Source organism: Thermobia domestica, chromosome 8 (genome assembly GCF_964235325.1).
Source record: "Thermobia domestica chromosome 8, izTheDome1.hap1.1, whole genome shotgun sequence".
Taxonomy (NCBI): Eukaryota; Metazoa; Arthropoda; class Insecta; order Zygentoma; family Lepismatidae; genus Thermobia; species Thermobia domestica.
In genome coordinates, this window is record NC_137461.1 from 30390853 (window position 1) to 30404323 (window position 13471).

At 35.0% G+C, this 13471-nt stretch overlaps 1 protein-coding gene across 3 annotated transcripts in view; it reads right to left on the minus strand.

The window, feature by feature from the left end:
• The window catches only part of LOC145692823 (small G protein signaling modulator 1-like), a 564802-nt gene that overhangs the window by 67084 nt on the left and 484247 nt on the right, over positions 1–13471 (minus strand). For all 3 annotated transcript variants that reach the window (XM_081768318.1, XM_081768320.1, XM_081768317.1), the window contains 2 exons: positions 6905–7059; positions 5286–5410 (listed from right to left, as the gene is read on the minus strand). In XM_081768318.1, coding sequence (XP_081624444.1) covers positions 5286–5410; positions 6905–7059 — 280 coding nt within the window. The remainder of the gene's footprint in view (positions 1–5285; positions 5411–6904; positions 7060–13471) is intronic.

The window sequence follows — 13471 nt, forward strand, 5'->3', positions numbered from 1 at the left end:
TATTCACGTCGAACTAATCTTCGAAATACTTCTTGAACAGCTTCTTAATTCATGATTCTTCTCTTGCGTTCAGGAAAGGGACAACTTCAATACCTAAGTTCAAGGTTTAGTAGTTTTGCATATCTTTTCCCCTAAATTTCAACCTTTAGTCCTGAAGTTATCCTTTTCCCGAATGCAAGACAAAAACCATGAATTAAGAAGCGGTTCAAGAAGTAATCCAGAGGTTAGCATTACACGAATAAGCGAACAATGAGGTTTGCGAGATATCTTAAATAATAATAATAATAATAATAATAATAATAATAATAATAATAATAATAATAATAATAATAATAATAATAATAATAATAATAACAAAAGACACATTACATAGTAACACTATTTGTTTTTTTGTGTAAATTTCTGTGTTTATTTATCTCAAAATTATTTTACCATACTTTGATCAGATATTTATAGTAAGAGGACAGATGGACTTTCTGAATGCATAACTAATTTAGAAACTATATATGCACGAGGGAGACTCAAAAATAACCGGAATCATACTTCTGCACATCGTGTACTTGAATTATGAGGTTGTGTCGTTAAGACACAGTGCGAGGACCTCTTCCGAGTGAGTATGCCAAGTGGCGTCAACCGATAATGATGTGTGTGGTTTCTCTGGCAGTATTTTTGTTTGTGTGTGTCTCTAGTACATTTGTGACACGAAAAAAAATGACAGATTCTCATGAACAACGTGCGCTGTGAATTTTTTAATTTATCATTATTATTCGGCAAGAACGCAGCAGAAACTGTTATAATGATGCAAACACCTTAGAAATAACATACTCTCACGTCAGTAAAACGCAAATGTACGAATGGTTTGCTCGGTTTAAACGCAATGTTACACGGCGCTGGCAAGTATCAAAAAGCCCGAATTTGCAAGGTGCTTCCAAAAATGTTATGAACGTTTGGACAAGTACATTAGTACTAACATAGAGTACTTTGAGTGTGATTAAAGTTGTATTTGAAACAAAGTTGTATTTTAGAAAAATAAAGTCCATACTTTTTTTTTTTTTTTTTTTTCAGGAAATTCTGGTTATTCTTGGGTCTTTTCTCGTATGATACGTTTAAAATTCAAGGCAAGATTTTGTTTGTGAAACTAACTAGAAAAGCGGTAAACTACTCTTTCGTCTAGCTGGACGTGACACACCTCGACAACTCTTTAGAGCAATCGCACTTAACCAACCAGAACCTTTTCACTGATTCCTTCAACAGCTGCTGCTATTATTTACTAATATTTTCTGTTGTTTTCTGCAGTTTTCAAGACCATAAGCACACGAAGGTAAACCAAAGATCTAGATTCATCCAAGTTCGTTAAGAGAGCAAACAATTTCTTTATGATATTGCCCATGCCAATAGGGTGTGTTATTTTTGAGGGTGAAATATACTTTTTGTAATTTTTCATAATGAGGGGTCTTAAAAGTATGTTTTTAGGTATGAGAAATTCAAATCCGTACTTAGTTTTGTAATTAAAGAAATTCTAGCTAGGTAAATCAAGATTCGAATATAGCACAAGAGCAGTTTTCGGAATTTCATACTGAAATACTTTCGAAAATGCCATGCAATGCTATAAAATAAATTATTTTTCGGTATGAAACATTTTATTAATCATCAAACATATTAATAAAGCTAGAGGTACAGTAAGAAAGAGTATATAACCAATACTTTGAGAAAACACTCAATAAAATTTCTGCATACATAGACGTACTTACTGAAATACTGTATTTAGACTTTATATTGTTGCATTGAAGTTACTAAAAACAGAAAGCATTATTTTGATTAGGTACTATTATACTTTATAATTGTTTTAGTAAAACCATGTAGAAAAAATAACATTCTCCATGTTTGAAGTATTTAGCTTCTGTTATAAATCTTGAGAAACATTTTTCATTCATTATAAAAATACCTTACTCAACCACATTGACAAACTACTAATTTTCAATTATAATGAATTATTTTTTAACTGCTGCATCATACAGTTCATACACTTCTTATTACTATAGTATTACTATATATATGCTACATTTGTGTTACATTTTGTGATAACAGCAACAAGTAATCAATACTATTAACGCACAAGTTATTCACAAAAGAAGTTCCATTATGTCCTGTTTTGATTCATTTTCTAACATCATCTGTGGACTTGCTTCTTGAACTATCATGTACCCCTCACGTTTCTCATGGGTATAGACTTTTGCTGCTGCCTCTGTGACTTGTTTCATACACCTTTCCATAGATTGAGCTGATTTAGCCACTGTGGTACTTTCATCGAAACGTCTACAAATTTATTTACTAGTTCTGTTGAAAGTTTGCATGTCAAGGGAGGTTGATAAACACCTTTAGACCAGTCAATCATCTCTAGCACGAACGAGGCATTGGGGTCGATAGCAGGTGTTATCCTCGGACGTACAGAGAGATTTCCTTGTACTGCCTCACTTCTCAAGTTAAGTATCTTTTGAAGTACAGCATCCACAACAATCTTCTTCTGCATATTAAGTCACTGCAGTTGAAACAAGATGTGGCGTGGCCCTTTTTCTCAGCAATGCTTGACTTTGATGTTGAACCAGCAGGGTAATAGACACTAACAATGTATTTCACTATCCTCCTAAGATTTATGAGATATTTAACGTTACCTTCATGTTTAAAAACCCACAAACGACGCAGTCTATTTGCTGTAGTCAACATCTTGAATGACTGACTGGACCAATTTCAAGAAGCGCTAGATCCCATGAAGGTTTTCCAGTGTGAATGGTCTGTATAATCTGATATCCGTATGCTTAACCTATAGATAAATCTTTTACGATATTTTCACTCAGCGCAATAAGAGGCTCTCCAATCGGGAGTTTTTGCTATGAAGGATCGATTTCAAGTCCAGTAACTGCGTCTAGCATATCTCCAATAGTATCTTTCCAGTGATTGCTAGACAAAATTATGCCATCCAGTGTTGTGATTAAGTGTCGAAAAGGTAACCCGCTGGTGTGAAGAGCACACACTAACCAATTTAGCTTACGACCGAGTTTGACTTCTAACCAATGCATAGTACGACCTTCCCAACCAGTGTTGACGTTAGTAGAATCACCTCCAATTGCTTGTAAGATTTTATCAATGCCCTTCTAAAATCTTCAAGATTATCAGCAAAAATTTCAGCTTGCTTTCTATTGTCACAATCTTTCTGAGGAGTGAAATGATAAAGATAGCGTCCACCTGGCTCGCTGTAAAGAGAATAGTGTTATTCTCATATAATCCCAGGGAACTGGTGATTTGAATTTTCTGCTACCAACATAACGTTCGCAATATCTTCAAGGCCGTCAAAGAAGATGCAGTCGATTATACCTGGCTGACAGAACTCACAAATTCTTGGTTCACGGATTTCATTTTTTTTTTTTTCTTGTGCTCTCTTCACTTTATTGTGATCAATCACAAGCCTTTGGTCTTTGTCGGTCATCAAGCCAACATCCATAAGTGTGGCAGTAGATAAGGCAGCTGTGGCACGCAAGCCGACACCATACCAAATGCTCTGCATGACAACATAGTTTAATGACGGGAAGTTCAGAGGGTAACAATTCTTTGCCGGTTCCAATCAAATAACTCCTAGGTGTAAATGTATTACGTTTTGTTTTTGTCTTAGAAGTCATTGTAAAGAAATATCAAGAAACCACGATGTTAATATAAGGACCAGTTGAAAAAGTTTACACACTCAAATTTGAAGCTCTCAATCTTATACCCTTGGAGATATTATATAATAAATGTGAAAACTTTAGCACCCATTTAAAATTGAAAATGTATCTAATTTAATGATTGTAGAATATAAATTTGACATAATATTAAAACTGTAATTTTGCAATGTGCAAATAGATAAAACTAATCTTAACAAGCATGTATTTTTGCTCAATAAATGAAATACAACGCTGGCGCCATCTATGAACAACAAAAGTAAATTTGTAAAAAAAAAGAACGAAAATGACAAAACTTTGGACTGATATTTACCTAGCAAAACAATATTATATCGAATTTGTAAATATATGCTTCGAAATACAATGTCAGGTCTCAACTTTTTAGCACCCCTCATTTTAGGATTTTCAAAATTGAAAAAATCGACACGCCCTACCATGCCAATCCTATTGTCTAAAATTAGTTTATACAGAAGAGAACACAAATTTCTGATTAGATTTTAGATATGATTTTAAGAAAGTATGAAACAACATCGGAAGTCTTATAAATTTTAGTCTTAGTTTTCGTTTCCAATTATGAAACAAAACAGATTTAGTAAAATTTCAGGTAATACATAGCATATTATACACAACCAAATTTGTTCTATAAACATCTGTTTTTGCGGTAAAATTAAAATATACATATACAGGGTGTTACAAGTCACAATATTTTGGGAACAGATTTCTCACACCAAAATAAGAAGAAAAAAAATCATATGGATGTGTGTTCAAAAGTGGATAGTTTCGGAGTTATAGGGTGTCGAAAACGGGAAACAAGTGAATTTTAGAAGTTCATAGATCCAATATTATGGGATCTATCGTAGTCGGGTCAAAACATCATTGAGGAACTGATATGTGAACTATCCAAATATCCACGTGTAAGAATACTCCAGTACTTGTACAACAATTTTTAGAGAGGTAGGTGGAGAGTGACCGAGTACTCCCAAACAGCCTCTCTAAAAATGATTGTACAAGTACTGGAGGTTCTGTAAGATGGATATTTGGACAGTTCATATACCAGTTCCTCAGTGATGTCTCGACCCAACTTCGATCGGTCCTATAGTAGTGGAACAATGGACCTTTAAAGTTTATTTTATGACGTTTTCGGCATCCTATAACTACGAAACTATGCACTTCCGACTAGTGGTGCCCACCCCCCCTTATGTCCATGACGCACCCCTCCAATTGTCTATCCGTAGGTGTTCTTCCATGAAAAAAAAATCTTCTTTTCATTTAATTTTTACACCCCTTCAAACATATTTATATAGATTTTAATCCCCCCCCCAAATATTTCAATGACGCAGTTTGCGTCATAGCCCACCCTTGTGGGCATCCCTGCTTCCGACCACAGGTCCATATTAACTTTTCTTCTTTCAATTTGATGTGAGGAATCTATTTCCAAAATATTGTGACAAACTTTTGTAACACCCTGTATACATTAATGAAATAACCATAATTTAAACTGTACTTTCCAATATGTACACTACAAAGAGAGAATACATCTGTCTTTAAACCAATTTATTGTTGTACGCTTACCTCTTTTCTAATTTGATGAGCAAGTCCACCATAATAAGTTAGCCTAAAAACTTCATCTTGATCTGTTACTTTACCCTCGGCTGACATTTCGCGCCATAATTCTTCGGTAACACCTACAGTGGCATCTGAAATGAAAAAGAGTCGATTCAAATTTTAACAATTCTTACTTTTCTTTTTCTTGTTTCAATATCTATTCACATGTCTATACGTTTGAACTATATGTTCACTTGATTCACAACAGAAATTAAACACGAGGGTCAGTCAGAAAGTTAGTTGCACTGCTTAAGAAAATAAAACAAGACAGAAATTTTACAATAACTTTATTTGTATCGTGAAGTTCCACTCACAATCTACTTTTCAACGTAATTACCTCCGTTATTTAAGCATTTGTTGAGGCGTAGTACAAATTTTTCTGTGCCTTCTGCAAAGAAATTCCGTCCAATGCCCGATAACAATTTTTGGGCTGCAGCTTTCACCTTGTTATATGAATGGTATCGTCGTTTTGAAAGTTTGTCTTTCATGGTACCAAACACATGAAAGTCACACGGTGAAAGCCAGCAGCCGATGTCGGAGTTGATGGTCTTCTTTCGTGATTAGCATCGTCGATATCTGTACGTCCGTCCTCAAACATCTTGCACCACTTCGCGATAGCTTGACGTGATATTGCATTTTCGCCATACACTTCACGCAACTGCCGATAAACTTCAGTGCAGCTACACCTTTTTCGCTCACAAAACACGATTCACTGCATGCACTTCCAATTTGGCCGCCACTTGCAGCTGTCGAGACAATGTTTACGACTAATTATCAGAACACCTCCATTTGCCTCGTGAAAGCCGCTACGTCACGCGATACAGCTACATATCTGCAGTGTTGCCACACAGTTTCATCAAAATAGCCTTTGACCGAAAATATTTACGAAGGAGTGCCAGTAACTTTCTGACTGACCCACGTACAAGAATAAAGGATAAAGACATCTTTACAGAGATATCAAAATTTTCTAATTAATATCGAAGACGAATAGAATTAAACTTTTACTGAATTTACTTGTGTATATTTCGAATTTCATTTATTTAGCCTTCGATTTGGACTTTTAGGTGCTTTATTAGTTTGTACACTTATCTAAAACACACATGGTTTTGGACATAAATCACAGTGTGAGAAGACTAAATATATGCACGGAACATAAAAATAAATTTATTATTGAATCCCGAGTTTTTTCTCTTTCACACTATAACAGTACTATTGGAAATTGCTGAAAGTTTCAAATATCTGACACTTGATATTCGAAATTATAAGCTACTAGGATATAAATATTAATATGATTCTAAATTATTACAATGGATTCTTACCGAGAAGTGTCGTGATTTTTTAAGGTTCAATACAGTTTCAGTGAACACTATTACCTTCCTTATAAAAGTGAAAATATTAGTATTTTATTTACTAATTAACTTAAAACAAATACCAATAACATATCATTATATCGAAATTCATACTTGTATTGATACGATAATTATTATAAAACTCGTTGAGAGCTAGATAATATAAGATAAATTTATTACGCGACAGTTACAAGGAATTTACTATTAAACTAAATTATGAAGGTGCTGAAATCTTACCTGTTGGCTCAGTAGCGGACACTATGGTTTGGTTTACAAGTCCAGATAAATGAGTACGCACAGTACTTAAGTGCCTACAATAAGCCAGCCACCCGTAAAATGCTCTTGAAATTATCTGTCGTTTCATTGTATCACATAATAATTGAATAGATTCACTGAAAAAGTTAAGAGATAGGAAAACATAAATAATCTACGATTCAAACGCAACATTCATATATATTTTGTAAGTAGGAATGTGCACGAGTCGAGACATGTCGAGATTCGAATCGAGACACACTTTGTAAAATTCGAGACGAGTCGAGACAAACGTATTTTTTTACTCGAATTTTCGAGTCGATACACGAGTCGAGTCGAGCTACTTGTAAAAATCTCGACTCGAATCTCGAAAATCTTTCTATATTTTTTAATATTATTTTGAAAAAAGTATTCACTCAGAAACAGCCTTGAAAAAAATTTCAGCATTTATTACTTTAGAAAGGCACAGAACACATACACTTAATAGTTAATCTTTCGAGATCAAGATTTAATTTTCAGCTCAATTCAGTTAATTAAAACTAATAATTAATGTCGTGAAATTTGATTGTACTTCAAATATAATAATAATAATAATAATAATAATAATAATAATAATAATAATAATAATAATAATAATAATAATAATAATAATAATAATAATTGATTACCTAGTTTGTATAAAACTACTATCTGTAGCCTATATCTAGTTTGTATCAAACTATTGCGTTAAGTGAAATTCATAAATTCTCCGAATGAGCAATTGGCAGTCTATAGTAATTTAGCATAGTTATAATTATTGTGTTTTCGTTCCCATGAACGCAAAACGACTACATAACTTCTGGATTATTCGCTTCACCGACTATTTTGAGGCTTTAATGTGTTGCAGCATACGCTTCTATAGATACATTTAGGTATACCTTTCATTTCTATAGATAGGTATACCTTTCACTTCTATAGATAAGCATTTTTTAAAAGGATTTTTTGTAAACACTAATTATAAAACAATAAACTATATACAGCCAACGGTAGTGGCATTTTCCGACAAGACAATGCACCATGTCACAAGGCAAGGAGTGTGATGGAGTGGTTTGACGAACAAGAGGCGAGTTCCAAGTATGTGCTGGTCCCCCAACTCGCCGGATCTGAACCCAACCGAACACATCTGGGATATGATTGAACGTGACGTCAGAGCGAATCGCCTCCCTTTTCAGAATTTACGGGAATTAGATGATCTGTGTGTGCACATGTGGTGCCAGCTCTCTCCAGCGACCTACAAAGGATCATTATGTTCATGCCAAGAACATTCGCCGTTGTTATCCGTGCCAAAGGTGGACATACTGACAATTAAGTAGGTAGTCATAATGTTCTGGATGATGTGTACGTATATTTTATTTTGTACATTTTGTCTCGACTCGAATTTCGAGACGCCTCGTCTCGAATTCGAGTCGAGTCGAGACAGAAACATATTTTCGAGTCGAGACATTTTCTCGAAACGAGTCGAGATAGGCTTAAAACTCGACTCGTGTGCACCTCTATTTGTAAGTTATGGAAGCTTGCTTACTAGAAAATGAACACACTCACCACTCCGTAAGTTTGTCCTCAATTCTTCTTGATATTTTGAACCTACGTAGGTCTTTCCTCGAAAAAACAAAAGTGAGCTAATATGTGAGATAAAAGATAATACGGTGTCGCTTTGAAGAAGATTTAAGTAACTTAACATATCCGGTTTCCAAAATTTAATTACTTTAAAGCAGGGGTTCTCAATTCCTATCACGACCCCCATTTTATCACATTCTCTTGCCAGCAACCCCCTTATCATTTCTTGTTTGTAATAAGCTTGTATGGGATATTTAATATATCTATTGCGGAGATCTCACGATATCCATCTATTTCTATAATAATAGAATTCATTTCTTGTATATAGTGGATACAGTAACTTCCCTAAAAGTGAATGGATTAAAACCAAATGTGGTGAGTTCATTCATATTACAAATATCGAATCCGAACCGTCATGCTATTTCAAAATGGAGGCTATCTGAAAATTTTAAAATTTCATAACTCCCTTAATTTTGGGTCATATGATTAAAAAAAAATAAAGTGGTTTCTAATTTTGGTTAAAAAATTTGGACAGTTGTTAAAAAAGTTATTGAGCATTTTAAATGACTTGATAATGTGCGTCACAAAGATTGAACCGGACACTGCCGCACTAGTGAAATCACACCATGCTCAGGTATCTCATTAGCTCTCTATTTTAATTGTATTTCAATATGCAGGTTTTGTTGCATTTATATTTTTCTGGTATTTCAATATAAAGTTGTCATTAGTTTCATGTCGTACCTCTTTCATTTAAATTGATTTTTAAACAACTCTGCACCTGTTGAAAATGTTTAGTAGACCCATTTTTTGTTGTTCTTAACAGTATGTATAAAAATAAAAATATGCCTATCAGAACAAAATTCAAAATGATATTTAAAACTATTTTTTGGTATTAGATTATACTTATATTTATCTTTTCCGCTTATCTTCGTGATCCCCAGATTGAGAAACCCTGGTTTAGAACCTACTTTATTCATAAATACTACTTGTGCCCTTTTTAAGTTCAAAAATATTTTACTAATTATAGACATTAATACAAATGCCAATAGTCACATACAGCAATTTCTACTTCTATTGATAGGATAAATATTTGATCGACTCAAGTGGTTTCTTCGTTTTAACTTCACAGTTTTCATTCCACACTTCTTTTTTCTTTTTCTTTTTCTTTTTTTTTTTCTTTCTTTTTTTTTTTTTTTGTTCTGTTACTACGGACCTTTGAACACATTAGCAGAAGTACTCAACTTTGGCGCAGTTGAAGTAGATGGGTGTCAATGTCAAGTTAACTAAACTCCTTCGTTGCTGCTTTAGGACTCACAATTCCTTATATGAGAAACTTTCGCTAGGACCCACCCTGTAATCTCAGACCAACAAACCACATCAGTAGAATGATTCCAAAATCTACCTCCTGGAGAAAATAGTTACAGGCCGGTAGCCAGCCCAAAAATGTAGGGGGGCCGGTAGAAGTTAGGGTGGCCCGACCCAACCATATTATAGTTCATCACCAAGTTATAGTTCATTTGCAAGCCTACCATGAAAATTTTATGGGGGGGGGGACAGTGAAAATTTAGGGTGGGCCCGGCTCATTCTAGCCCCCCGTGAAAACGGGCCTGCATAGTTATGTAGAACTACCGTTACTAACACACTTCTAAGATGGCAAATAAGTTCATTGAGCCTAAAGACTTTGTGATTGAACCAACCATGTTCTCAGATATACTGCCTTTCCAAAAAAAAAAAAAAAAAAAAGTTTTTGTCAAAAACCTGAAGAAGGAAGGTTTAGAAGAAGGAGAAGGTCCAATATTTTAAATACAGTTACATTAGGAATGGATTCGGGCGATAGCGATGACGTTGCTCTTGGAAGAGAGTGGAAATTCCATTAGGAAGTAATAGAGGCAGTTGGTGAAGTTAGAAAAAGTAAACAACACAGAGAAAGGTAGGCCCATATTTATGCATGGACCACAAGGGGTCCGCGCCCAGGGCGGGAAATTTTCAGGAGTGCTATATTAGAAAAATTGAGATTGAAGTATGGTATGCAGAAAAAAGGCGCTGTTCACAACAGAAAAAATTAAGGAAGATTAATATTGAAGACATTGTCGGTAACACAGCATGACAGAGTTTTATTATTACGACGCTACTGGTACTAGAAGAAAATGAGGGTACTGCTTATCGGCTGCCAGTGTAACCATTGCATTTGGTTCTGTACGCCTGTTGCTAGGTGAAACAATGTTAGTGGACGCGGCCGTATTCTTTAGGCCTATACCGAATACAAACAAATATGGGTAGAGGTGCAAAAGTTTCTTGGTCCCAGAGGCGTAAATTACCTAAATACGGGTCTGTAAAGCAAGTATAATGAAGGTGGGATAGGGATAAGATAAGGGAAGATGGTAGACATGATACGGATAGAGAAAGTACCGAGAAAAAGAAGGAAAAGGGCAAGGACAATGGCGGATCTAACAGGTAAAAACTGGGGGAGGGGGCGGCCATAACCCTGACTATGAAAGTATATCATTAGTTTACCAGAAACTTTCAAAAATCTATAAATAATAGGTTCAATTATTTTTGTCACTCGAAAAACTAAGGGGGGGGTCTAGAACCCCCTGGTCCTGGGCTAGATCCGCCACTGAACAAGGAGAGGTACATTTGAAAGATACGATTCTAGGTAGAGTTGGACAATTTTGGTGTATGAAATATATAGATATACTAAAGAAGTACTGTAAAATGAAGGAAGACCCAGAAGAGAGATACACTAAAATAATTAATAAACTACTAAAGGAGGTGGACGTTGAGAATTAATAATAACATACTAAGTGGGATAGAAATATTCCATTAATACGGATGTAGCAGCCCGTAAACATCTTGGTGATTGCAGTTATTTATAGTTTTTTTTTTAATGGAAGTATTAGTTTATTAAAGTTCGGCTAAGGATTTTCATGTTTATTGAGGCAACAATCACGGTCAGCTCTACCATATGCGTATTGTACGGGGCGACAAGTTTTGAGGGGCGGTAAAATCTCTCATAACTATATTATTTAAAACAAATATTTCTTGCTGGAAACAGACTTCATTATGATGGTAGTTAAATTTACTAAACTGGCCTTCTATTTGAATACTGCATTCATAAATCATGTTTAAGCCGCATGGATAGAGCTAAAGCAAATGGTCAAATAAATCCCATCATAAATTGCTTTATTGTTGTCAAATACAAAAAGTCAATTCTCGACCAGTAGCGAGCATCTGTCCTATTTAGTTAGTTATCACAGTTTTGAATGAAAGCTAGTCTTATTTTTGTTACAAACAAGTTCCTTATCACTGAAGGTAGAAACAAGTTTTCTTTATTTTTTTTAACAGATGTAGAAGGAAAATCAAGAAATAAAGATAAAATAGTTAGTTGAACTGGGATTGTAAACTGATATATTGAGATTGAATCCCGATATTGAATTCAATAAAAAAAGGATTACCATTTTTCCTTTGCAGGTGTGTTTGCTTTATCTTTCACTAACATAATGGACTATTATTTAAAGACAGAAAGACAAAAACGAGATTGTACTATAACGCTATCGTTATATATCTTTTAATCAATCCTCGTATACGGAACAGGAGTTCTTAGAATCAATGCGCACCGAGACAGAATTCTTGGAATTGGAGCTGCGAAGATTTTCGCTCACAAGTCTTTCTCTCTGTGTCTGTGTGGTTGCCTGCCTACTTTTCTCTTCGTATGGCTTAATATGGTAAAATAATTTGGTTCAGCTTAGTTTGTACGGAAGCTGAATTGCAGGGCTAAAGGCAGTAGCGGACTATATGCAATAATGTGCATATTTTGTATTAATTACGGATTATTAATATTATAACGTGTTTAAAATATGGTTAATGTGCTTTCAATAATCTAATAAGTACTCAATCATCTCTTATTAGTGAAGCAGCTACCTAAAAACTAAATGTTTTATGGGAACTACCTTTTATTCCAATAATGTATTCATGCACGTCCATTGTGCGAGAGGAAAATAGCAATGACTGGGCACGAGAAAAAAATGAAATCTTTAAGTTTTACGTCCCACGCCACGGTTATGCCGGTTAGGCTAAAGGAGACGGTGATTATGAGAAATGAATGAAATGGTGGAATGGAGAAAGTGGGAGGAAACGGGAGAACCCCGAGAAAACCCACGCACACGGTGTTTGTCCACCACAAAGTTCACTGGGCGGGAGCAGGATTTGAACCCGAGACCCCATGCCAGAGGTGAACGCTCTACCACTGAGCCACCGCGGCCCCGACTGGGCGCGAGAGTGGAACATAAACCACGAGAGAGAAAAGAGTACATTACTCTCCACTCCAATGTTATTCATTTAATAAATCTTCTAAAGTGAAAATTCTCAATGCGACTCTTCGTAACTAATCCTGCAACTAAGATACTAGTTTAAGAAGAAGTTTTTAATGTTAAAGTGCTTCAAAGTTATAATTATCTATGAAATCTAAAAATGACGTAATGAAGTAGCCTGTGTTAGCTAGGATGAAACCAGCAGGGGGAGAGAGCGAACATCCCAGCTAATAGTGTATAAAATCTCCATCTCCAGTGAATAGAATAAACCGTGGAACCAGTATGCGGGAGAAGTGAAAATACTTTAACAAACAGTGCTCAAATTCCTCATTTCCAGTGAACAGTGTTTATGCCTACGTCTTCGATGATTCGACTTTCGTTACCGTAAATACGTGCGCGGAGATATCGGTATTCGGTTGTCAGCGCTATACGGGGCCACAATATTAGGTCTACAATCTGAAAAGTATTTTAGTGTTTGTAAAATGTGAAGTGCCACAATAATTAAAAAGTTTGAAATATATGTATTTAATATATTTTGTGTGCCAATTGATATACAAATGAATGCTATAAATACGTTAAAGTGTGCATGCTATATAATAATATTTTGTGTTAGAGGATAAGTATTGTGCATGTATTTGTCCCTTTA